This window comes from Lepisosteus platostomus, chromosome 1 (genome assembly GCF_059453375.1).
Source record: "Lepisosteus platostomus isolate fLepPlt1 chromosome 1, fLepPlt1.hap1, whole genome shotgun sequence".
Classification (NCBI taxonomy): domain Eukaryota; kingdom Metazoa; phylum Chordata; class Actinopteri; order Semionotiformes; family Lepisosteidae; genus Lepisosteus; species Lepisosteus platostomus.
In genome coordinates this window covers 52,490,821-52,515,332 of record NC_142611.1, presented here as the reverse complement: position 1 = coordinate 52,515,332, position 24,512 = coordinate 52,490,821, and the positions used below count along the sequence as shown (strand labels likewise).

The 24,512-nt window shown below is 35.4% G+C and overlaps 1 protein-coding gene across 9 annotated transcripts in view; it reads right to left on the bottom strand.

Annotated features, from left to right (window-relative positions):
• Nucleotides 1-1,349: 1,349 nt before the first annotated feature.
• LOC148678115 (uncharacterized) overlaps nucleotides 1,350-24,512 on the bottom strand; it is a 39,863-nt gene continuing 16,700 nt past the window's right edge. For 4 of the 9 annotated variants that reach the window (XM_088631973.1, XM_088632000.1, XM_088631982.1 and 1 more), the window contains 10 exons: nucleotides 17,273-17,332; nucleotides 16,942-17,001; nucleotides 16,613-16,672; nucleotides 15,856-15,942; nucleotides 14,381-14,437; nucleotides 11,066-11,122; nucleotides 8,779-8,880; nucleotides 7,374-7,398; nucleotides 6,940-6,998; nucleotides 1,350-4,655 (listed from right to left, as the gene is read on the bottom strand). In XM_088631973.1, the coding sequence (XP_088488099.1) occupies nucleotides 4,642-4,655; nucleotides 6,940-6,998; nucleotides 7,374-7,398; nucleotides 8,779-8,880; nucleotides 11,066-11,122; nucleotides 14,381-14,437; nucleotides 15,856-15,942; nucleotides 16,613-16,672; nucleotides 16,942-17,001; nucleotides 17,273-17,332 (581 nt within the window). In that variant the 3' untranslated portion in view covers nucleotides 1,350-4,641. Of the gene's footprint in view, nucleotides 4,656-6,939; nucleotides 6,999-7,373; nucleotides 7,399-8,778; nucleotides 8,881-11,065; nucleotides 11,123-14,380; nucleotides 14,438-15,855; nucleotides 15,943-16,612; nucleotides 16,673-16,941; nucleotides 17,002-17,272; nucleotides 17,333-23,815; nucleotides 23,903-24,512 lie in introns of all 9 variants that reach the window. The other 5 variants (XM_088631945.1, XM_088631954.1, XM_088631964.1 and 2 more) reach the window with 4 other exon arrangements.

The window sequence follows — 24,512 nt, the reverse complement described above, 5'->3', positions numbered from 1 at the left end:
ATCTGCTATAAAATTGGTCTATGGTTCTATGGTAAATATAATTAATAATCACTTACATGTTTATAGCACTTTTCTGGACACCACTCAAAGTGCTTAACAAGTAAAGATTGAAGATGTCATGCTTGTAACATGACCACTCACTACAGCCTCCCACAAAACAGTTCCTCAGTGCGTCATCATTCTAAGAATTTTTACACGTTTTATTAATCTTGTTAATTACTGTACTTGGATGAATATAGTAATTAACTGTCATAAACAAGCATCTTGATGACAAACAAGTGCTCTTTGATGATTCAGTGCTCTCATAGGTTACAAATACAGTATGTAATATTGGGTGATGTTCTAAGCCACTTAAAAAAATCACGTTTTACAAGTAATGGGAATTCCATTTTCAGTTTGCAAATTTTTACTGTATCAACAGTTTCAAGGAATGAATTACATTTGTAAATCAAAGGATGGGCTTAGTTTTTTCATTATCTTCTAAAAAGAAAGCTACTGGTTTTGATAAATGCCCACCCATTATTAAGCATGATAAATGTTTGAAATATTTAAGAGTTATCATTTATGGGTTTCTTGAATAACATCTGCCAAAGAAAGTTTCAGTCTGTTTCTGTGGGTCCCAGTTATATTTATACCCACATTCTAATTCTGAATGAAGAAAGACAAAATGTATAATTTACTGTAATTTTTTATTTCCCAAGGCTGTTATGCAATTTTAGTGTGTTTTTTGTAGTGCATGCTTGAAAACAATTAATTCCATGAGATAGATACTTTGCTGCACTACACAATTAATTTCCTTAAGAAACTGGTATTTAAATCAAAATACCAATTTCACAACACATTGTCCAATATGTGAATCCAGTCTACTTTGGAAACTGCATACCCTGACACTCTTCCTATTTCCCTCTAAAAAGTTGGTTTTGCAAGGCTTTCAGGACTATATCTCTTATTTAACATATTAGCCCTCAAATGGCACTCTGGCCTTGATATTTGTTTACTTTTGAAGATAAACTTAAGTTTCTGATGCATTCTTTTCTATCTACAGATTAGAAGAATCAATGCAATTTGAGAGATAAAAAGTTTACTCGTGCTTGCTTGTGATGAAAGTGGTCCAGTTCTCATCTATAGAACTCAACATGTATTTTATATTAATTTGATTGTAATAGAAGTATTAATATTTTAAAAGTCACAGCCATATTAGATGAGTGTCATTACAATATTGACACAATAGCCCATACTTTCATTTTTACTTGAGTTCTTGATCTTAAAATACTAGACTAGCTCACATTATAGAATTTCATAGAATCTTATTTTAATGAGTTTTCTTGAGTACTACAAGCAAAATACTGTTTTCCATTTTCAGATTTTAGATTTATTACAGAGTATATTTATTGTATGAATTGCATTAAACTCCAAAATAACATATTAAATAGTATACAGACTTTAACATAAAATATTAAATCTTTAATATAAACAGAAAAAAACTTTAATAGTATTCTTTGCATTCATAATGCACTGCAGGTTAAAGAGAGTGTTACCACACAGCAAACTATTTTTATGAGGCAGAAAGCAAGTCCAAGCTTCTTATGTAATCATAAGACTAAGCTCACTATATATCAGCCCGGATGCTTCATCAAAGTAAATAAGCACCTGCTGCAAGAAACTTTAAGCTAATCTTCACGTGGTTTGTAAAAATTCATTCACAAGACAGTGATACTGCTTTGTACTTGCCTTTGAGAAGTATATCTGAAAATCACATAATTCATAGATTGGATCATGGGATGTGTGAACAGTGGTAGAAAAAGCGTTCACCTTCAAGTGGTGCTGGATAATATTTAAGAACTCCAATTGCATTTCTGTTGGGATGTTTACGCAATGGACTCTACAACATCACTCATTTCTCATAAACCTTTAACACCTGAAAGGAAGCCCACCCTCAAAACTGCTGGCCACCCAGTGTTTTGTCTAATATCTGCTAATAAAATTAGTATGTATGGGTTTATCAAGTGTCTCACTAAATAAATGTTCTGCATCCCGGATAATAGAACTTTTAGGTTGCAACAAAGATGTTTTAAAAATTACAAGAACATGAAACGCAGGCTAATTTGGACCTTGCATAAACATTTGCACATTTTCTTGCACAAATCTAATGTGAAATCCTGTTTAAATACACATTTCACTCTCAATGGGATGTTAAACACACAATACGGTTACACCTCGGCCAACAAATACACAAGTGAACCTTATGCCACTGCACTTAAATCTGAAGTGATTGTGTAGTGTTTACTCGTACAGTAGCAACAGTTAAAAGTCAGGCACACACAGTAATAATATAACGCCACCTGGTGGTGAATGTTTTTCTCCATCTTTCACATGCACATGACCTCAAATGCTGTATGTCTGCATGTGTTTGTGAAAGTTTAGGATCGGAGATATAATTATTTATGCATATGTGTAGATTGTGATTTTGACTTTGATGTATGAACATGTTCTTTCACAAGGATAAAAAAGATTCTTCTCAGCGGCAATTGTTTTTAGGCTTTATAACCTGAGCATAAAGTCAGTCAGCTACATGTAAATTAAACTATATACTGTATACATATTTCAGGGCAAAAAGCATTTGAATGCAATTAAACTTCTTTTTCATTAAGTATACAAACACAGCTGTAAACACTGTATTGTGATAAAGAAAAAAGTAGAATCCTCATTTGGAAAAAAGGCAAACATATTTAAACAAAAAAGGAATTGTGCTCTTAAAAACACACATCAAAAAACACATACCAAAAGCAACACTCAAAAGAAAATACAAATCTACAGCAGAATTATTATTTCTATACGAGCTGTAAAGTCTATTATATTTGGTTCTGCCATCTAGTGCTACATAATTCTTACACATTATTCAAACTAAGTTTTTATCACCAACAAAAGTACAGCCTTATTTAGAACAAATACTGGAAACACTATACACAAGTATGAAATTTAACAAACATTATTACCACATAAATTGTTGTAAATATTGTAATATGGCTGTATTTTTATATCTGTTGAAAAAAGTAAATTAAATAAAAATAATGCTTTACAGTATATAGTTTAATACACAATGATGAAGGTTTCATTGAGATCTAAATAAACAACAAAGTGTTGTCGAATGCAGGACAGAGTGGCTCACAGAAGTATTAGATCACTTCTTTATTCCATTTTCTTAAATAACCGCTTTTAGTCTACTGGACTTTATTTCTCTGTATGAACTGAATGTTGGATCTGTGAAACTCTTTTCTTAGTGATGGATTCTTGTTGCTTGAGATGATGCATATGTCTTATATCAAACTCCACTTCATGTGTTTCTGCATTAGATTCAGATGATATGAATTAACTCAAACCTCAAACTATAATTTTGTTCACAGCATCAGATCGACTTATCCTGTGGCATCCCATTATATTCCAGAGCCTTTGGTGATGCATTGATTAAAGAAATCTTGTAAATATATAACTATAAAACCACATACTTTTTATCACCACCATATTTAAGGATACTGTATGCTTCATGCAACAAATCCCTCTTGTTGGCCTTGTAGCTTGAGAATTAATTGGATGAACTGTTAAGGACATGACTGGAAGCCAGTTTTGAGTAGTTATTCCTAGGACACCTTTGAGCTCCTGATCATCACCACTTAAAGTGGTGTGAAGCCCATTATGCCAAAGAGTAACCCTTGGAATAATGTGTGGAATTTGATTAGTCTTGACAAGTAAGGAGAAAGATAATGCCATAACTGTCTTATTATATACCACTCGTTAGTCAAAACATTATACAAATTTAAACTCTCCTTCTCTAAACTCTATAGCCTTCTCAGCTGATCTATGTCACGTTTCACTGAAGCATGTTTTTGCCTACACTTCAGATTCAGTCTCAGGCACAAAACAATTCTGAGCTTTTATTTTACACAGCCAGAACAATCAAGATGAAGCAGATCTGAACACTGATGATATTTCAGGGCAGTGATACCACTGTAACCAGCAAATTCAACAGTCCATGATGTTATATAGATTATTACACAAATCAGACCTTTTACACATACTAAATGCTTTATAAAGAATTATTACTGAGAATTAATAATTGGTGGTGGTGGAGAGGAGTCCCCGTTACCTGTAAAGCACTTTGAGTGGATTGTCCAGAAAAGTGCTATATAAGTTTAAGCAATATATATATAATATATTACTAAATTACTATTCTGTTGTATTCAATTAAAATGTTTTTTCAATAACAGATTTGCCCAAAGTCAGAAGCCTAATTTTGAGAAGTAATCTCACAGAGCCTTGTATCTTGGATGTCACAAATGTATTGTTTCAGGATTAAATGTGATACAATTTTATAGTGTTTAGTTTAGTTATCTTGTTTTGTAGAATTTGTAAAGAACATGAGAGGAATTAGGGTACCACAAACAGAATTTTAAGAAGCCAAAAATGGAAGTAGTACCATTGACTAATTGCCAAACCACAAAAAATATTTTTCCCATCCTAATTAAGTGTTGTCAAAAATGAATTCAGAAAATTAAAAAAGTGACCAGACTTCTTTGAGACACTGTTACAAATAGGAAACTGTTGCTATCAATTTGGATGCTGCAGGTAGGAGACATCTTCATTTCATTTTGTAGGATCTGAAACATAAACATACAAGCTTTAGGCAAATTGCAATAAAAATGATATGGCTTATTTCATTTAAATAAAAATGCTGTTATTATTAACTATCTAAAAACAGTACAAATATATTACAATTTTCAATACAATAAAATTAAAGACAAATGCAAAGCTATTATATTATATATTAAGAATTATTGGAGTTACTTAATAAAGATCTTAATTGCTAAAAGATAAATATTTTTGTATTCCCCTTTTATCAATGCATAGTTGGATCAAATCCAAAAAGTTTTAATTCTGCTTTCCTTTTCCTTCTATTTTTGTAAAACTGAAACCACAAAGAAAAACTAAATAATTTAAAGTCCATATAAAATATAGTATATATTATTAATACAGCCAATATTGTCTATAACAGATATTCTAAATCTGACTTTTTTAGAGAATAATATACACTAACACATAAATTTGAATATACTGTAGTCATATATACTGTATACTGCATTTTAAATGAAGTAAAGATTTTAGGGTCCAGCTGATAAAAAATGTAATTATCAGACAAACCAGCAGAGGTCCCTGTTGACTGATACCCGGAGTTAGCATGCCCAAATACAGACATCCCATAGCTAGAACGCTATGATATCTTTAAATTGTCTGCTGAAGACTGGCAAAGGTGATCATTTTTACCAATCCAGTAAGTGATTCAAATAATTATGTTTGTTTAGAGCAAGGAACAGAAGACTAAAGGAATGATTGGGAACAATTAGCAGACATGCAGGATTTAAAGTTCTGTAAAGGATTTTAGAATAATTCGCTGAGCAATAATTCTTATTTTTCTTCTTTTTAAATAGTACATAGGATTAATTGTAAATTAATAATTAATAATTTCTCTGTACTGATTAGTATTAATATTCTAATAAAAAGCTAAGAAAGGGAGACATTACTCTGTAGTGTATATATTTAAATCGTTGTGGCTGTGAGTTTTATCTTGTTTCTGGGGCTATATACACCATGTGGAATTTCAGAAATACTTTAAATGTGTGCAAAATACAATTATTTTGTATGTTTTTAACTTGGGTCTTTGGCATATTTTGTTTAGTATATATGATGCTGAAGACAATACTGTTAGTTCACCAGTAAAAGTACAGTATGTTAAGCAGATTTCATACACTAGCCCTGTTAGAAAAAAGAACCATTAGATGGAAATGCAATTTTCTAGCACCGCAGAGCACTTCCAAACTCTGAGATGCAAGCATTTTAAGGAAAGCTTTGTGTACAGTATTCAATGTATTTGGGAGATATTATGTAGTCTTTGACATTTCTGTGTACTGGAGTAAGCACACAATGGCTGTCTTTAAAATAGCTTGAGTGGTTGTGAGGAAGTCTATCTTTCATCTCTCACTAGTGTGTCTGGGGTGGAGCACAAATTGCAGGAAACACCTTCCCATATTCAAACACTTGCGTGGAGTCATTACATGAAAAGCACAATGAGATATAAAAAGCTTGAAACTTCCTCTGTTCTGTTTGCTTGAGAAAAATGAGAAGAAATCACCAAATTGGTAAAAGCCTTAGAAAACACTACAAAATTAAATATTTGAAAGGTTTGCGTGTGTATTTTGTAGAATTATCATGGTAATTGTATTAATTTGTATTAATTAGTAATTAATCACAAGTTAAAATGTAGTTTAAAAAATCACAATTAGAAATATGTATTGCATTATATAAGTTACAATAAAATAATATATAAATACAAATAAAATGTGTCCCAAGAGTTAATTATACACCCATGTTGGAACAAAAATATCATGATATCAAAACAGAATTATTTACAGATTGAATAATAATCCTTTCTTAAATAAATAAAAAATGTTATACTGTAAAATAAATAAAATTATAAAAATGGAATTTAGAGGTTTCATTATTATAAATTCACGGAGAGGGTGTCATTGGTTGGCACTGCTGCCTGGAGCACTGGGGCTCTGGGTTCAATTCCTGCTAACAGTGCTAACAGCCTGGAGTTTATACTGTATGTTCTCCCCATGTTTCCTCTGGGTGCTCTAATTTACTCCCACAGCCCAAAGAGATACTGGTATGTTCATTACCATATAGGAAAATTTGCCCTGGTGTGAGTACATGCATGTCTGTGGCTGTGTTTGTGTCTGTGTGTCTGCCATACAATGGACTGGCATCCCGTCCAGGGTGTATCCTGCCTTGCAACCATTGCTTGCCATAAAATATTCTGTAGAAAATATCATTTTTGTTTGTTGGTATTATTATTGACATAACAGTGGTACATACAGTACATACCTTCACCCCCAGATGACTTTACACCCAAAAGCATCACACCATCTTTGTAAGTGGCGGTCCTGATTTTGACAAGAAACACAATAATATAAATACTATAGAAATGTTGTTTTTATTTTGAGTACAGCAATAATCACAATCTCCAGGAGTAATTTTTTATTAGTTTTAATTAAAATGATAAGTTTGCTTTTTTCTCCTAATCATCCTTCCATAAAAAGTATTTTGAATATTAGAAAAACAAACACACAAACGTTACATATGACTGGAATTAATTTGGTTGATCAAACTCTTTTGGTTGGTAGTAGCAGGTAATTGCTTCACAACTGCAGACCTCATCCCTAGCTTCACCAATAATACTATTACTGATGGTAAAAGGGTGTATCAATAGTATAGTTCAGAATCTGACTCTGCCAAAATAATGTATTTTTCATACTCACTTCTCTGTATCATTCTCTGTTCCATCTGTTGAAAATATAAAAAATAACAAGAGCAATAAGTATGTATACTGTATATATCTTTAGGACTTTTTATTAAATTAAGAAAGTCCAAATGATGTATATATGTGTCTATATAAATTTCAAACCCTTTCATTATTGTGTCAATTATCCTTTCCTCTCAAATGGTGCAATTGTAATTTGGAGCAATAATTCAGAAAAAAAATTCGAATTCAAAATTATTTCTGAATCCCATCCATGCTCTTTACTATGGAAGTCCATTTCTGCCAGGGAGTAAAACAAAAATGCGCTATGGTATTTCGCAATTGCGACTTATCTAAGAATTCCGACTTTATATCTCAGAATTGCGACTTAACTCAGAATTCCGACTTTATATCTCGCAATTGCGAATTTTTATCTCACATTTGCGACTTTGAAATGCCCAGATTTCATGGTCTGTCCTTTTGTTATTGTAACGGATTCGGGTTCTAGGGCTTGTGCCCTTGCCTCTCCCACCCTAGTTAGTGCTTCACTGCATTGGCTCAAACCCAGGTCTTGCCAGCTGAGTAAAAACTTTCTTTAGCCCCGGCGGCGGAGGGTGGTGCCCTCAACCTGTATGTCGGCCGTTCCGTTACACTATATTCATGAATCATACAGGATCATAGGATCTTTAGGCCTGAAGACTTGTCTTGTACAGTGCCCTGATAAAAATCTAATTTCAATAATTTTTATGGAATCCCATTTCCGCCAGTGAGGCTTCCATAGTACCCGGTTGGAATAGTGGACAGTAGGCTTTTAAAAAAAAGTTTTTATTTAAACACCAGAAATACAAAAATGGAGACAGAATATGAAGAAAGATACAGAAATAGAAACTTCACATCCAGAGGAATTCACAGTTATAAAAGCTGGAACTTATACTTTTTACATATTTCCATTGTATGTCCTGTTTTACTTAAAAAAGAAGGTCTTCTTTAGCTCAGCAGGCAAGACCTGGGTTCGAGCCAATGCAGTGAGGCACGAACTAGGGTGGGAGCAGCGAGGGCACAAGCCCTAGAACCTGAATCCGTTACAATAACAAAAGGACAGACAATGAAATGTGGGCTATTTCGAAGTCGCAATTGCGAGATATGAAGTCGCAATTCTGAGTTTTTAAGTCGTAATTCTGAGATACTAAGTCGGAATTGCGAGATACCATAGCGCGTTTTTTTAAATCCCTGGCGGAAACGGGCTTCCATACTTTCATTTCAGCAGCCTAAAAATATAACACTTTATGAGAATTTAAAAAGGGATTTTATATTTTAGTCTTTGCAAAAAACTAAAATACTACATACTACAAAATACATTAAGATACACTGATTCCAATAACTCTATAATAAATATTTCCTTCCACTTTGAGCTCAATAAATACCTGTGTTTGTGTGGACCTTCATAAATTTGGATTTCATTGCTAGGATGACAATCGCTATCAATATAACCAGTACAGGTAATATGACCCACAGTATTCTCTGATCTGTAAAAAAAAGAAAAGAAAAAAATCTTAATTAATTACAGAAATATAAGTATAAATTGAGTAATTGAATTCTTTGTTGGCAGATTTGTATGAGAATTATTGAGGCACTTCAGTTTTTCTCTTACTAAACAAGCTGTAAATTCTTGGACTGAAGTGAAAATTGTTTGGCCTCTTTTTGGTTCTTCAGAACCATTTTTAATACACCTGTTGCTGCATCTTTTCAAAGATACATTGATATGTATGCTCTAACAATTAAGAGTTGAAAATTGTTCCATGTTACTTGTTGTTTTTGAATGTGGATTTCATCATAATTAAGGCAACTAAAAATTCTTAAGTGCCACTTTCTTAATTATCTGAGAGATAAGGAAAAAACATAAATATACTTTAAGAATATATTGAAAATAAAGTTCAAGGAACACAAAGTTTGTAATGTGTAGATGTGTAGCATTGCATATAAAATGCATGAACTGTTTAGTCGAGTACTGGATTTTAAAGAAAGTCTGTTACAGCCTCATTTGTCCTTTATATACTATATATGATTACCTTTTCATTTATCTTCAGATAACCCAGGCTACAGTGTTTTTGCTGAGAAAGGATTTATTCCTGTGATTCCCTGCTGGGAACAAATCTTTTCAGAATAACTGAGACTATAGGCTTCCAGTCCCAGCTTCCTGACTGGTGTGTTTCCGGTAATTATACTTTTGGGACTAAAGCTATGTGGACCTCGCCCTTTTCAATTTGTCAAATGATATAGACAAAATCCTGTTTCACTATACAAAAAATAGTTAATAAAATTAAAAATGGGGAGGTAATGATTTCTCTTCACTTGCTGATCGAGCATAGTCATATATAATGATTAAAACCAAACTACCAAACAGTTAGGCAGAATGTTTAAAAAGAAAAAGTGAACCCATTAAACAAAAAAAGCATACAGACATTTAAGAATATCTATAGACAAATCACACTGTGTATGTGTGGAAATGTATTTGTTTTTCAATAGACACAGTGGAATAGAAGGAGGATTTTGCCCTTATGTCAGTTCTCTTAATTTTGTAATTTTTGTGTCTTTATCACACAACCTACAATAGTAATCATCCTTTTGCTGTCTTTGGAAAAAAAAAACAATCTTAAAATGCAGATATTCATAGATCATTGTGTCTTAGCAGTAATTAGAAGTATTTTGAGTGGGGGTAATGAGAGCTGTAAAGGAACAAGTAGAGGTTAATTCCATGCCGAAAAGTAAAATGAAGAAAAAACACAATATTCAGCTGTATTATTTCAGGAGCTCATGGAAGGACACACCTTAAGAAGGCTCCTCAACAGAATCATTCTTCCATCGTTTTAATCTTCAGCAATCAATTGTTTTCTACTTGTTCTTCTGTAGTAATTATAATTTGGTAGTAATTATAATGTTCAAATTAACCCTACTAATGCATCCCTGGATTTTACAATGCATTATTACTCTATACTCATAGAGTGTGAGTAACTTACATACACTCCATTTTCTCGTTTCCTCATATCATGTTTCACTTTGTTCTTAGTTATTTATAAGGGTCATACTGAAAAATACTTAATTTTGTTTCTTTAAGTGCATGTTACATTGGAAATAGATGATGATCTAGATGAATCTCTAGCTACAGATGCAACCTAAATTCTGTCATTGTAATTCTTTGTGTAAGTCTCATGACTTAAGAATACAGTTGTCTATTTATATATATATATATTTTTTAAACTAAGCTTCTTCATAATGTGAAAAATGAAAAAGCTTTAAGATTCAAGTAGCAATATTTCAAGTTTTAGATACTCCTAATTTAGGATATTCAGTTGGTTTTCTGAATACCAGGAAGTTAAGCATTGTGATTAAGAATTCATTGTGATACTTTGGTCTTGCAAGAAAAAAAACGAGACAAATTGAACAAACGTACTGTTTAATGCATCTATGGGTATGAAATGTAGCCCCTGTGTTGGCAAAACACAGGAGAAATCTAGGAAATATCTAGAGGATATACAGTACATATCCTCTAGATACTGTATATACTGTACAGTACATATATACTGTATATGAAAAGTGGATAATTAAAGAGAATTTACTGTTATTAAGGTAGTGGTTTCTTTCAAAATTGTCTAAATATAAAACACTGAGTGGGTTTTAACAAATTTAAATGAACAATAATGCCAAACTTACCTTTTGGTTTATTCCTTTTCTCACTGGTTTCTTCACTTTCTCCAGACCTGGGATATTCTGGGAGAAATGCATCTATAATTTATTCTTGTGTCTCTTATTGTGTTAAAAACAACATGAAAAGAGTGGGGTCTTGATGGAAAAGTAGTTACAACTGAGAAGTAATTGCTTAGAAATTATCTAGGCATCATTGGTATTCCATTTGTTGATTCAGCTGTTATTTGACTTCAAATAGCCAATCAAAAAATCTTGGCAGTTTTAATCTGACGCTATCCCACTAAATCAAAATATTCCACGTGATTTGTACATTGTGACCTTTAGTTTTCAGCATTTATTTTTTTGAACATCTTTTAGAGAGCGTTTCTTTAATATCCCCAGGGGGTAAGTTGCTGTTTTAATATTACACAGCCCTGAAACATTTTCTATAAGATGTAAATGATATACTGTATCAACATAAACACTTAGTTTTTTGAAAGTAGCCTCTTCTAGCTCAGTAGACCTATTTGATTTAAGAGTTACATATTTTTACTACCTGCATATAAAACCCCTGCATTAAACTTGATCTGCTATGTGTTTGCCCAGACTTGAATGTTTTCTAGACATTTTTGAATTTTCAATTTTATTTGCTGCTTTGACAAGTACATACTTATTCTGATATGGTATCATCTGCAAACTTGATTTAGTTATCAACTATGCCAGAATCTAGATCATTTACGGTATATAAATTTAAGCCAGGGGTCAAGTACTGTATACATCTCTCTGGTGCCCCACTAACCACAACATCTCAATGTGAACATTCATCCTTTAGCTGTATCCTCTCTTTCCTCAATCCAAACACTTGCATTTCCCTCAATTTTTACCACCCACAATCTGAGAATCTGTAATGAAGAACTTTATTTAAAGCCTTCTGAAAATCTAAATAGATCGCATGACCAGTGTTTATCCATTACTGTTGTTGCTTGTTTAAAGAACGCTGACAATTTGGTTCAACTAGTCCTGCCTTTTCTAAATCCATGTCGACTATTTCCTAGGATATTATTTCCCTACAGGTGATCCTCTTGTTCCATTCTAATAAATCTGTAATTTCCATACTGTTAGAAATAATCAAGGTCAGTAATATTGGTGCATAATTACTTCACTATGCACCAATATGACAATATTAAGGATGGTTACTACATTAACAATTCTCCAGTTCCTAAGTAGTACTGTACTTGGTATGTCAATAATGTCATACCATTAAAAAGATATTTCAGAGGAGCTCAGAAAAAGAGTAGTTGTTAGTCTGGAGTAGCTTATCAGTCTGTAGAGGGTTACAGAACAATATTGGACATTCATCCACTTCCAGACAGATACAAATTAAAAATGTTCAAGAACACGATGAATCTACCCATTCATCCAAATTCTCCCTATGAGATACCTGGTAAATCACTCAGGAATTCACAAAAGACCCCAGAGTAACATCCAAGGATCTGCAGACATGAATAGTGATGGTATTCATGCCTCAACCATCAGGAAAAGACTGAACTGGGGGACAGTCAGGAAGGAACCATTGTTCTCTAAAAAGGACAATGCCACCTGTCTCAATTTTGTCACTGATCACCTGAATGAATAGTGTTCTTGGGACAGACGAGTCAAAAGTTTAACTTTTTGACAAAAGGGAAATGTTTTGTGTGGCAAAAACCAAAATCAGACGTCTAAGAGAAAAATCTTATTCAAACTGTCAAACATAGCTGTGGGACTATTTTGTTTAGGAGCTACTTTGTTGTTTCAGGACCCAGATGATGTGTCTTCATTAATAGAACCTTGAATTCGGAGTTGCATTAACAGCTGAGCTGAAAGTAGTTAAAGTAGTTAGAGCATTGAAAGGGTTTCCACTGTTTGCCTAATCTCTCTAGTTCAGTGATCCTCACTCTCGGTCCACCTGTGTAGAAACACACAGGGCCTTCTGGTTTTCTACCCAGCATCCTAATCAGATTGTTTAATCAATTATTGACTTAGTTATTATTATAACAGTTTCCAGGTTTTTAGTCAATGAAAAGTTTGAGCATTGTACAAAACAGACTCTCCAGAGCCAAAGAAATGGGCCCTTACTTTTAAGAAATGTATTACAGCTATTTTTAGAAAAAAGTAGAAGCAATAAGCTTGCTGATCAAATTTATCTTATGTATTTGGCATGACCACTGTTGTTAACGCTTAGCCTTTTTCTGTCAAAAACATCTTTGCACTCATTGACTGACACCAAACACTGAAACCTGCAAAATGACAATAACTTGTCATTTTTGTTCACTTTTGGGTCTACCTCTGAAATTTAAAGGTAAACTGCAATGCTATTTTTATATTTCAGCATTGATGAGTACGATTAAAATCACAATAAAAGTAAAATGTACACAGTAACTTGTAAAATCTCCAATTTACATAAAAACTAGACAAAATTTCCAGGTATGCACAGTGCCATACTGCGATTCAGAATGAGGCAACAAGACTTTCAGTAATGTGTTGCTTCCCTATGATATTGCAAACAAGCAGGCTTACAAATACTACTTGTGAACTTTTTGTGCAGTTCATAGGGGAAGATTTCTTTGGTGAAAGGTCTGCTGGAGAACTTGTACTTATTCTCTCGTATATCACATTAGATTAGTCATTGAAGTGACCAATGAGTAGGAAGGGGAACACCACATTGCAGTTCATGGAAATGCTCACTTTCCCCCATGGTGAGATGGTGAGTTAATGATTTTGCTGCCTATTTGGAAAGTTTTAAACAAATTCTATAATGTTAATTAATTTATTTTGTTACGGAGAATTTAAAGCTGGTCTGAGAAATTGGGACTACAGTTCCCCTTTAATTACACTTTGATACAATACATTGTCCTACTGCTATGCAACTATCTTTATTGTTTTTTGTTTCATGGTATGTAACCATGTTCTATGAAACAAAATTCTTAGATTTTTCTAAGAAAAGGCTAGAAATGATCCTTAGATCAGTTAGAGATTACCAACCAAATTATTTAGGTGGCTGAATAGTCTCCTTTTTTGGTTCTGGTGGTAGTTGAGTGATTGTGTGCCTTTGAGGATCCAATATACAGTTTCTTCTTGTTCACACTGAGCCCCACAGTGACTACAGTGTTAGCACTTCAGCAGTGATGGGACTTTCACCAACAGCAATGCCATCATGCACATAAGTGCACAGCAAATCGCAGAGAAACACTGGATAACTGAATTCTGCCCGGCTCTGGTGGTAGTTAAGTGATTGTGTGCCTTAGTTTGAGGAATCACAGTCACAGTTCTGACACTTCAACAGGAGTGGTATACAGTACTTACCAGTCTTTGGTTCAACTGTAGTCTGCTCAGATTGTGTGACAGGATTACTAGTTGATGCTGAAAAACAAAGGATGGTAACTCTAGTGTGGGAGGAATACTTTAAATTTCTCATCAATTACAGATTACACTCTTTATCAAAGAATCACATTTAGCTACTTATCCTAAAAGTAACGCAAACCACTTTAATATTTATTTTTACTTTAAATATTTCTCTTTGGGGTCTCCTGATTGGCTCATCTAGTAACTGCTCTCAGTGCAGGTGCAATGACTTTTATGATCATGGGTTCGAGCCTCGGTCATGGTCCTGGTCAACTTTGGCCGGGAACCTCAGAGTACAGCAGGAACAGTCAGCCAGGGCTCTCTCTCCGCAACACCTGGGCACTTTCAATTGCCATGTAGTTAATGAGGGACACAGTTCCCCTCCAATCAGCTCTGAGCCTCCAGTTGTACAGGGCTGTGTAGCCTGTGATGTGTTAAAGATGAATGCCTGATGTATGCTAGCACACTGAGACATGAAAAACCCACGAATGTTTATTCCAAATCAGCTGGTAAATGAAAAAATGGCAATTCAAAATGTTAAAAATGTATTTCTATTTTATTATTGAAAGTGTATAAAATGCATCAATACACACTAAAGACTCATATTTTTATTATACGCTTTGTGATGGTACAGAAGGTTCAGACAAGATGGAAGCCCTTGTCTAGACTACATTTCCCAGGAATCTATGGGGAATGAGCTGTTACCCTTGGTCTCCAGATTATTTACTGGAAGACAACTGGTTTCTACTGTTTAAAAAGAAGGAAGCAAAGGCTTACAGCGGTTTTGATCTGCTGTCTAAAGAAACCGACACCAGACTCTCTGTGTGCAGCTTTACCAGAGGGAGTGTGATGACTGAGGAATTGGAACTGTGGAATAACATTTAGCCATGATGTTGATTCTGATACTCCAGTTGTTTTTAAGAAAAGACTAGATAGCTATGATCCTCATATCAGTTAGTGATTAGCAACCACATTATTTAAATGGGTCTAATAGCTTCCTCTTGTCCAGTCCTCTCTTGCTTATTGGTTTTATTCCTTCCACATAAGTTATTTCATTCATACTGAGAAGGGTTCAAGGCAATAGGTCTGGCTGGTCTGCTACAGATGTCCTGTATATAAGAAATGACTTACTATTTTTCTGTAGCTTAGATCTAACATTTTTGGAAAATAGAGTGAATAATTGTGTGAAAAACATTGCATATCATACATTTGAATTGTGAATAAATAGGTGTTATTACTTAATAAAGATGAAAGTAAGAACATTGATCAACAGCAATGATAATTACTGCAGGTTGTAATCCTACTGGTTGTTTTCAGGGAATGTGTTTAAAAACCTTAAAACAATAAACTGCTTGCATTACAACAACCCTGCACTTTATAGCATTTATGCCTGACTTGGATAATATTAAACGTATGGGTTAGAAATGCTTACTTACATATTTCTGTTGTAGAGGGAACTAATGTAGTTCTACTGACTATAGTAGTAGACAAGGTAGACAATTTATCTGTTGAATCTGATGTTCCTATAATGTAAAAAAACAATTAAATTTGATGTGATCTTCTCTTAGTTTAACCAGTAGTATTCTAAAAGTAACAAGGTTCACATAAAACATTAGATTTTGACATGTCTCATCTATAGCACAGTAATTCTAATAGTCAGACAGCTTGTTACATTTTCATTGTAGCTGGCTGTCAATTACTGAGCTACTGCTGATTAACGTTTTTCTTCAGAAATAACAAAATGCTACATTTTATTATTCAGTGTGGTTCTGTAGATCACATAATTCTAAAAACAAAATTGAAAAACAATAAAATTAAACAAATATATTTTTCATTTTAAACCCCCTCCTTTTAATTCAGAATTGCCACTTGTCAATAAACATAGCAATAAACGTAGCATTGGTAATAAATATATTACCTAGAAGGGATAAAGATCCAACATACAGTTGTAGATACACTTTTTTCTTGTTCGCACTGAGCCCCACAGTGACTACAGTGTTAGCACTTCAGCAGTGATGGGACTTTCACCAACAGCAATGGCATCATGCACATAAGCGCACAGCAAATTGCAGAGAAACATTGGATAACTGAATTCTGCCCGGCTCTGGTGGTAGTTGAGTGATTGTGTCCCTTTGTTTGAGGAATCACAGTCACAGTTCTGACACTTCAACAGGAGTGGTATACAGTACTTACCAGTCTTTGGTTCAACTGTAGTCTGCACAGATTGTGATGTGACAGGATTACTAGTTGATGCTGAAAAACAAAGGATGGTAACTCTAGTGTGGGAGGAATACTTTAAATTTCTCATCAATTACAGATTACACTCTTTATCAAAGAATCACATTTATCTACGTATCCTAAAAGTAACGCAAAGCACTTTAATATTTATTTTTACTTTAAATATTTATCTTTGGGACCTCTTGATTGGCTCATCTAGTAACTGCTCTCAGTGCAGTGGTGGTAGTTGAGTGATTGGTTGAGGAATCTCAGTTTTGACACTTCAACAGGAGTGATATACTTACCATTCTTTGGTTCAACTGTAGTCTGCTCAGATTGTGATATGGTAGGAATACTAGCTGACGCTGAAAAACAAAGGATGGTAACACTAGTGCTGGGAGGAATACTTTGAATTTCTCACCAATTACAGATTACATTCTTTATCAAAGAATTTCACTCAGTTTAGTATCCAAAAAGTAATGCAAAGCCTTTTAATACTTCTTTTTTACTTTAAATATTTGTTTTTGGGACCTCTTGATTGGCTCATCTAGTAACTGCTCTCAGTGCAGTGGTGGTAGTTGAGTGATTGGTTGAGGAATCTCAGTTTTGACACTTCAACAGGAGTGATATACTTACCATTCTTTGGTTCAACTGTAGTCTGCACAGATTGTGATGTGACAGGATTACTAGTTGATGCTGAAAAACAAAGGATGGTAACTCTAGTGTGGGAGGAATACTTTAAATTTCTCATCAATTACAGATTACACTCTTTATCAAAGAATCACATTTAGCTACAGTACGAATCCTAAACGTAACGCACTTTCATATTTATTTTTACTCTAAATATTTCTCTTTGGGGTCTCCTGATTGGCTCATCTAGTAACTGCTCTCAGTGCAGGTGCAATGACTTTTATGATCATGGGTTCGAGCCTCGGTCATGGTCCTGGTCAACTTTGGCCGGGATCCTCAGAGTAAAGCGGGATCAGTCAGCCAGGGCTCTCTCCCCGCAACACCTGGGCACTTTCAATTGCCATGTAGTTAATGAGGGACACAGTTCCCCTCCAATCAGCTCTGAGCCTCCAGTAGTAAAGGGCTACTTTTTGACATGTCTCATGTTTTGGTAAACCAAAACTTTTTTCTCTTTAACCTCTCTCTCATACAAATAAAAGAAAACACACAAACTTCCACAACATGATAATTTTCTATTTTTTTGTGAACTAAACAGTTCTATACACATATAATACAGGTGTGGCTCTGTTACTGATTTAAAAAAATATATTTTCATTTATAATTTCATTTATGTAGCCTGTGATGTGTTAAAGATGAATGACTCAGATGTATGCGAGACAGAGGAATCTGCCTACACGTCCACATTCTCTCCCGTATGTGGTCACAGGGTTCATAGCAGCAAACCGAAACATGAATAACCCACAACTGTTTATTCCAGATCCAGATCAGAAAAACAAATCTGCAGTTCAAAATAAAAAAAATGTTTTTCTATTTTGTTTTTAAGAAACAGTACAAAATGTATCATTCATTTTTATTACACCCTTTGTGTACAGCACGTTCAGACAAGATGACAGCCCTTATCTACTGTAGACCACATTCCCCAGGAATCCAGAACACAGTTGATCAAGTGACATGCCTTCTGTTTTTCTTAATCATTTAGGCCAGTCAATAATGGGGAGGAATGACGATCCCAGAAGAAGATCGACCAACTGCATCACTGGCAGAAAAGAAAGGCTGCTAAGTACAGCCAGGCGGAAAAAGGAAGTCTTGGATATGGAAGGAACCCACCGGGCTCGGAAGGGCAGCCCTCAGGAGTGGCAGGGTTGCAGGTCGGCAAACCGGAGGGCGACGTGGTGAGCAGAGAAAAGGATAAGTGTGGAAAGAAGTGTTGGCTAGAATCAGAGACAGCTGCATCAGGCGATGCGGAGAGCAGGCTAGGAATTAAAGTTGGAGCGCCAGGGAATGCTGAGAGCCGGTTTGGAGCCGAAGCTGCTGTACTGGGCAATGCTGGAAGCTGGAAACAATGCAGAGTGGAGGCTGGAAGCCGGGGTTGCTGCCAAACAGAATCCACCGGTCTGAAAACTGGGAGTCTCGTGTACGGAAAACACAGAGTTGAGAGCTTCCGTTGAAAGGAGCTTGTGAAAAAAAAGGACCAAATGGGTTTCAGGGCAGTCTTGAGACTGCAATGTATGTGCAGGGTAAAGACTGTCTAGCTCAGCAAAAAAACATGTGTAGAATGAGACAGAAGTGCAAGTGAAATGGTGCTGTGAAAAAAAATGACGAAGTGCTGTCAAAACTGCGCCTCAGCTTTATGTACGAAAGCAGGAAGTGAATAATAAGCTTTTGTAATTTATGGCTGTGTTTGTGTGTCAGTTTTCCTGGGTTTGCCAGCTTTAAAGACCCTGCGTTATGGCACTCCAAACCCAGGTGGTCACATCCTGTAAATGTCAGCACGTTAGGAATACAATAGTTGTTTAGAACTATGGTTACACACTACTAACAAATATAAGGTGCAGTATATGAAATGCACTTATGTACAGTATTTATGGATCATCTGTAAGTCATGCCTTTCTACATCTTTAATCAAACCCAGATTTATAGAGCTATTAAATACCTAATGTAACAATGACTAATTTAGGCCTTAGTAGTACAACAGTAGTACAGTAGTACAACATGTGGGGTGTGAATTAGTTATTTATTACATAATCATGTTAATAATTACTAAGGTAACCTTTATAAAAGCTTTCCAGTCCCATTGTTTAAGCTGGAGTTTCCTTCAAGTAACAGCTGGATGACACGCCTGAATCGGAACAGCAACTATCAAATGGGTAAGATGGTCAGAATGGCTTCCTCTCATTTGTTACCTTTCTTATTTTTCTATTTGTGACTAATTAAAGAAACATGTAAATAACATGTAATGGTATTTATTTTGATTGAAACAGCAACTCACAACTGGCAACCCACTGAAGCTAAGCAGGTGTGAGCCTGGTCAGTACCTGGATGGGAGACCTGGGAAAAACTAAGGTCGCTGCTGGAAGATGTGTTAGTGGGGCCAGCAGGGGACACTCAACCTGCTGTCCATGTGGGTCCTAATGCCCCAGTATAGTGACAGGGACACTGTACTGTAAACAGGCGCTGTCCTTCGGAGGAGACATAAAACCAAGGTCCTGACTCTCTGTGGTCATTAAAATTCCCAGGGTGTTTCTCGGTGTTCCCCTGGTGTCCTGGCCAAATTTCCCATTGGCCTTTACCAATCATGGCCTCCTAATAATCCCCACTCTGCTCTCCTCCCCACTGATAGCTTGTGTGTGGTGAATGTTCTGGCGCACTATGGCTGCCGTCGCATCATCCAAGTGGTGGTGGTGGAGGGGACTCCCCATTACTTGTAAAGCGCTTTGAGTGGAGTGTCCAGAAAAGTGCTATACAGTGCCTTGGGAAAGTATTCGGCCCCCTTGAACTTTTCAACCTTTTGCCACATTTCAGGCTTCAAACATAAAGATATAAATTTTTTATTTTATGTAAAGAATCACCAACAAGTGGGACACAATTGTGAAGTGGAACGAAATCTATTGGATTTTTGAAACTTTTTTAACTAATAAAAAAATGAAAAGTGGGGCGTGCAAAATTATTCGGACCCCTTGCGTTAATACTTTGTAGAGCCACCTTTTGCTGCGATTACAGCTGCAAGTCGCTTGGGGTATGTCTCTATCAGTTTTGCACATCGAGAGACTGAAATTCTTGCCCATTCTTCCTTGCAAAACAGCTCGAGCTCAGTGAGGTTGGATGGAGAGCGTTTGTGAACAGCAGTTTTCAGCTCTTTCCACAGATTCTCGATTGGATTCAGGTCTGGACTTTGACTTGGCCATTCAAACACCTGGATACGTTTATTTGTGAACCATTCCTTTGTAGATTTTGCTGTATGTTTGGGATCATTGTCTTGTTGGAAGATAAATCTCCGTCCCAGTTTCAGGTCTTTTGCAGACTCCAACAGGTTTTCATCCAGAATGGTCCTGTATTTGGCTGCATCCATCTTCCCCTCAATTTTAACCATCTTCCCTGTCCCTGCTGAAGAAAAGCAGGCCCAAACCATGATGCTGCCACCACCATGTTTGACAGTGGGGATGGTGTGTTGAGGGTGATGAGCTGTGTTGCTTTTACGCCAAACATATCGTTTTGCATTGTGGCCAAAAAGTTCGATTTTGGTTTCAATCTGACCAGAGCACCTTCTTCCACATGTTTGGGGTGTCTCCCAGGTGGCTTGTGGCAAACTTTAGACGAGACTTTTTATGGATATCTTTGAGAAATGGCTTTCTTCTTGCCACTCTTCCATAAAGGCCAGATTTGTGCAGTGTAAGACTGATTGTTGTCCTATGGACAGACTCTCCCACCTCAGCTGTAGTTCTCTGCAGTTCATCCAGAGTGATCATGGGCCTCTTGGCTGCATCTCTGATCAGTCTTCTCCTTGTCTGAGCTGAAAGTTTAGAGGGACGGCCAGGTCTTGGTAGATTTGCAGTGGTCTGATACTCCTTCCATTTCAAGATGATCGCTTGCACAGTGCTCCTTGGGATGTTTGAAGCTTGGGAAATCTTTTTGTATCCAAATCCGGCTTTAAACTTCTCCACAACAGTATTACGGACCTGCCTGGTGTGTTCCTTGGTCTTCATGATGCTCTCTGCGCTTTCAACAGAACCTTGAGACTATCACAGAGCAGGTGCATTTATACAGAGACTTGATTACACACAGGTGGATTCTATTTATCACCATCAGTCATTTAGGACAACATTGGATCATTCAGAGATCCTCGCTGAACTTCTGGAGTGAGTTTGCTGCACTGAAAGTAAAGGGGCCAAATAATTTTGCACGCCCCACTTTTCATTTTTTTATTAGTTAAAAAAGTTTCAAAAATCCAATAGATTTCGTTCCACTTCACAATTGTGTCCCACTTGTTGGTGATTCTTCACATAAAATAAAAAATTTATATCTTTATGTTTGAAGCCTGAAATGTGGCAAAAGGTTGAAAAGTTCAAGGGGGCCGAATACTTTCGCAAGGCACTGTATACAGTAAGTGTAAGCAATTATTATTATAGAATTGCTGTATAGTTCTTGATAGTAATTTAGAAGATGCAGACAAACTGCATAGATGAACAATAATAAACTTCACATACTGTATCATACAAGTTATTTACCAATTTGATTTTGCATACAGTTGTTTCTCCCTCATCAAAGTTCCAGGAATCTGCAAAGTGTGCTCTTGTTCTGCCATATACAGTAAGTAGCCAGCTTCTGTGAGTAAGTGGAACTTTTATTTTTGGTGATACTTATTTTTATTACTAAGTATTTATGTTCCCACTTCTTTCCTAATCCCTCTAGTTCAGTGATTCACACACTAGGTCCACATGTACAGAACCAAGGGGCTTTCTGGTTTTCAACCCAATATCCTAATGAGATTGTTAAATCAATTACTGACTTTATTATTGTTAACAGTTTCCAGGTCTTCAGTCATTGAGACATTTGGGTACCATATAAAACATGGCTGTGACTCTCCAGGGCCAGATCACTGCTTTAGGCCTTTCTTTCAGGGGATGTGTTGTTAGCTATTGTTTGAAAAATGTAAAAACAATACTGTAAGTCTGTTGATTGGATATATCTTATGTAAAAATCACATATTACTGAATAACCTTTTTGGAATTGCAATAACATTTTAGCAACAAAAATATGAAAGTAATACGTATGATAATATCATTATTATTAAAAAATACTATACCTTGAGTAATGGAAAAGTCAAGATTGTCTCAAAAACACATGTATACCCATTGACTTAAACCAAGCACTGAAAACTGCCAAAAATCCTCCTTTTTATATTGTGATAGATTCTCCTCTGGGCTAGTGTGATAGGAAAGACCTACACACATAAGCCCATGTTTTAGTTCTTCTTTTATACTATAGCTTGGGGAAGATCACTCTGATTTTTTTTACTGCCCTCCCTTGTGATCCTAACCCTTGTTTATTTATCACCCTAGTTTGTATACTTTTTCTAAGCCTGTATTTGTTTGGAGTATTGACTGCTGAATAATGTTTGTCTAGAGGTTGGGAATAATAAAGTTAGACTGTTTGTTGTGTTTGACACGGTAAATGTGTATTCCAATTTTCCAATCATAAACTACAGTTCTTTGAATTTGTCAAAGTAACTTTTTAGTCTACCTTGGTAATGTATTACACTTGACTTTGTGATAGGCCAGACTCATGAGACAGCTAGGAAACCAAAAGCTAGAGATCACGATGATTCAACTCCAGGTGCTTTATTTAAATATTTTTCCACATGAAAAACAATCTGTTCCAACAAATATCCATTAAACCTTCACTTCTCTCTTCTTTAGAACCATCAGTAAACAAGAACGAGTGGACTTGATTGGAAAGGGGATGTGTGTTTAAACTTAGAACAGGAGGCACTTCACACAAAGAGCAGTGCAATCTGGAATAAGATATTCAGCCATGTTGTTGAAACTGTTACTCTAGCTTTTTAAGAAAAAGGCTAGACATGATCCGCATATAAGTTAGTGGTTAGCAACCAAATGATTTAAATGGGCTGAACAGCCTCCTCTTACCCAGTTCTCTTTTCCTTTTAGTTATATTCCTTGAATCCTGTCATACAGACTAAGCAAGGTTCTGTCAGGTCTTCTATAAATGTATTTTACAAAATTACTTTTTCTGTGGCTTAGTTCTAAAATTCATGATAAATCCAATGAATAATTGTATGAAGAACCCTGAATACAACATATTTGAATCACGATTAAATCATTTCTATTTCTAAACCCCCCAAAAAAACAACTTATGTTGATCAATTGCACTGATACAAGTAAAGGTTTATTCCACACTGAAAAGAGAAGAAAAGAAAAGGTGTCACAAATCTGAAGAAGGCTCCACAGCCGAAATGTTGTGTTTTTTATTTTTTCAGCATGGAATTAACCTTTACTTGTTCCTTTGCAGCCTACTCATGCTGATGCAGCTACCCATTTGAACAATTGCAATGATAAGGATCTAATATTCTTGATTGTTGGTATGGTTTTCATAGTAGTATGTTTAAACACCTTAGTGTTATGGACTGCTTGCATTGCTCCAAGCCTCAGCTTTATAGCATGCATTCCTTATAAATGAGAAATTCTTACCTACCACTTTCTGCTGTAGACGGGACTGATATATTTTCAACACCTTTAGAATTAGTCAAGTTGTACGAAGAATTTGTTGTATGTGATGTTCCTATAATGTAAAAACAATTATTAATTGATGATGATGAATAATTTATTGATGTAATCTGCTCTTAGATTGTCTAACCGGTAGTGTTATAAAGTTGCACTTAAAATATGAGAATTGACTTGTCTCATCCATAGCATGGTAAATCACACAGTCAGACAGCTTGTTACGTGTTCATTGTAGTTGGTGATCAGTGAGCTACTACTGATTAATCTTTTTCTTTAGGAATAACAAAATGCTTCATTGTATAATTCACTGTGATAGATCACATAAATCTGAAAACAAAACTTTAAGACAATAAAATTATTATTTCTTTAGACCCCCCTCCTTCTAATTAGGAAGTGCCATCTGTAAATAAACTTAGCTCACCATTGTAGCTTTTATATTATACAGGAGGGATGAAGATTGTGTAATCCAACATGCTCTCATAGAGTCTTCTTGTTCACACTGCGCTCCACAGTGCCTACAGCAGTGATGGGACTTTCACCAATAACAATGTACAATCATGCACATAAGCACACAGCAAATTGCAGAGAAACATTGGATAACTGAATTCTGCCCGGCTCTGGTGGTAGTTGAGTGATTGTTTGCCTTTGTTTGAGGAATCACAGTCACA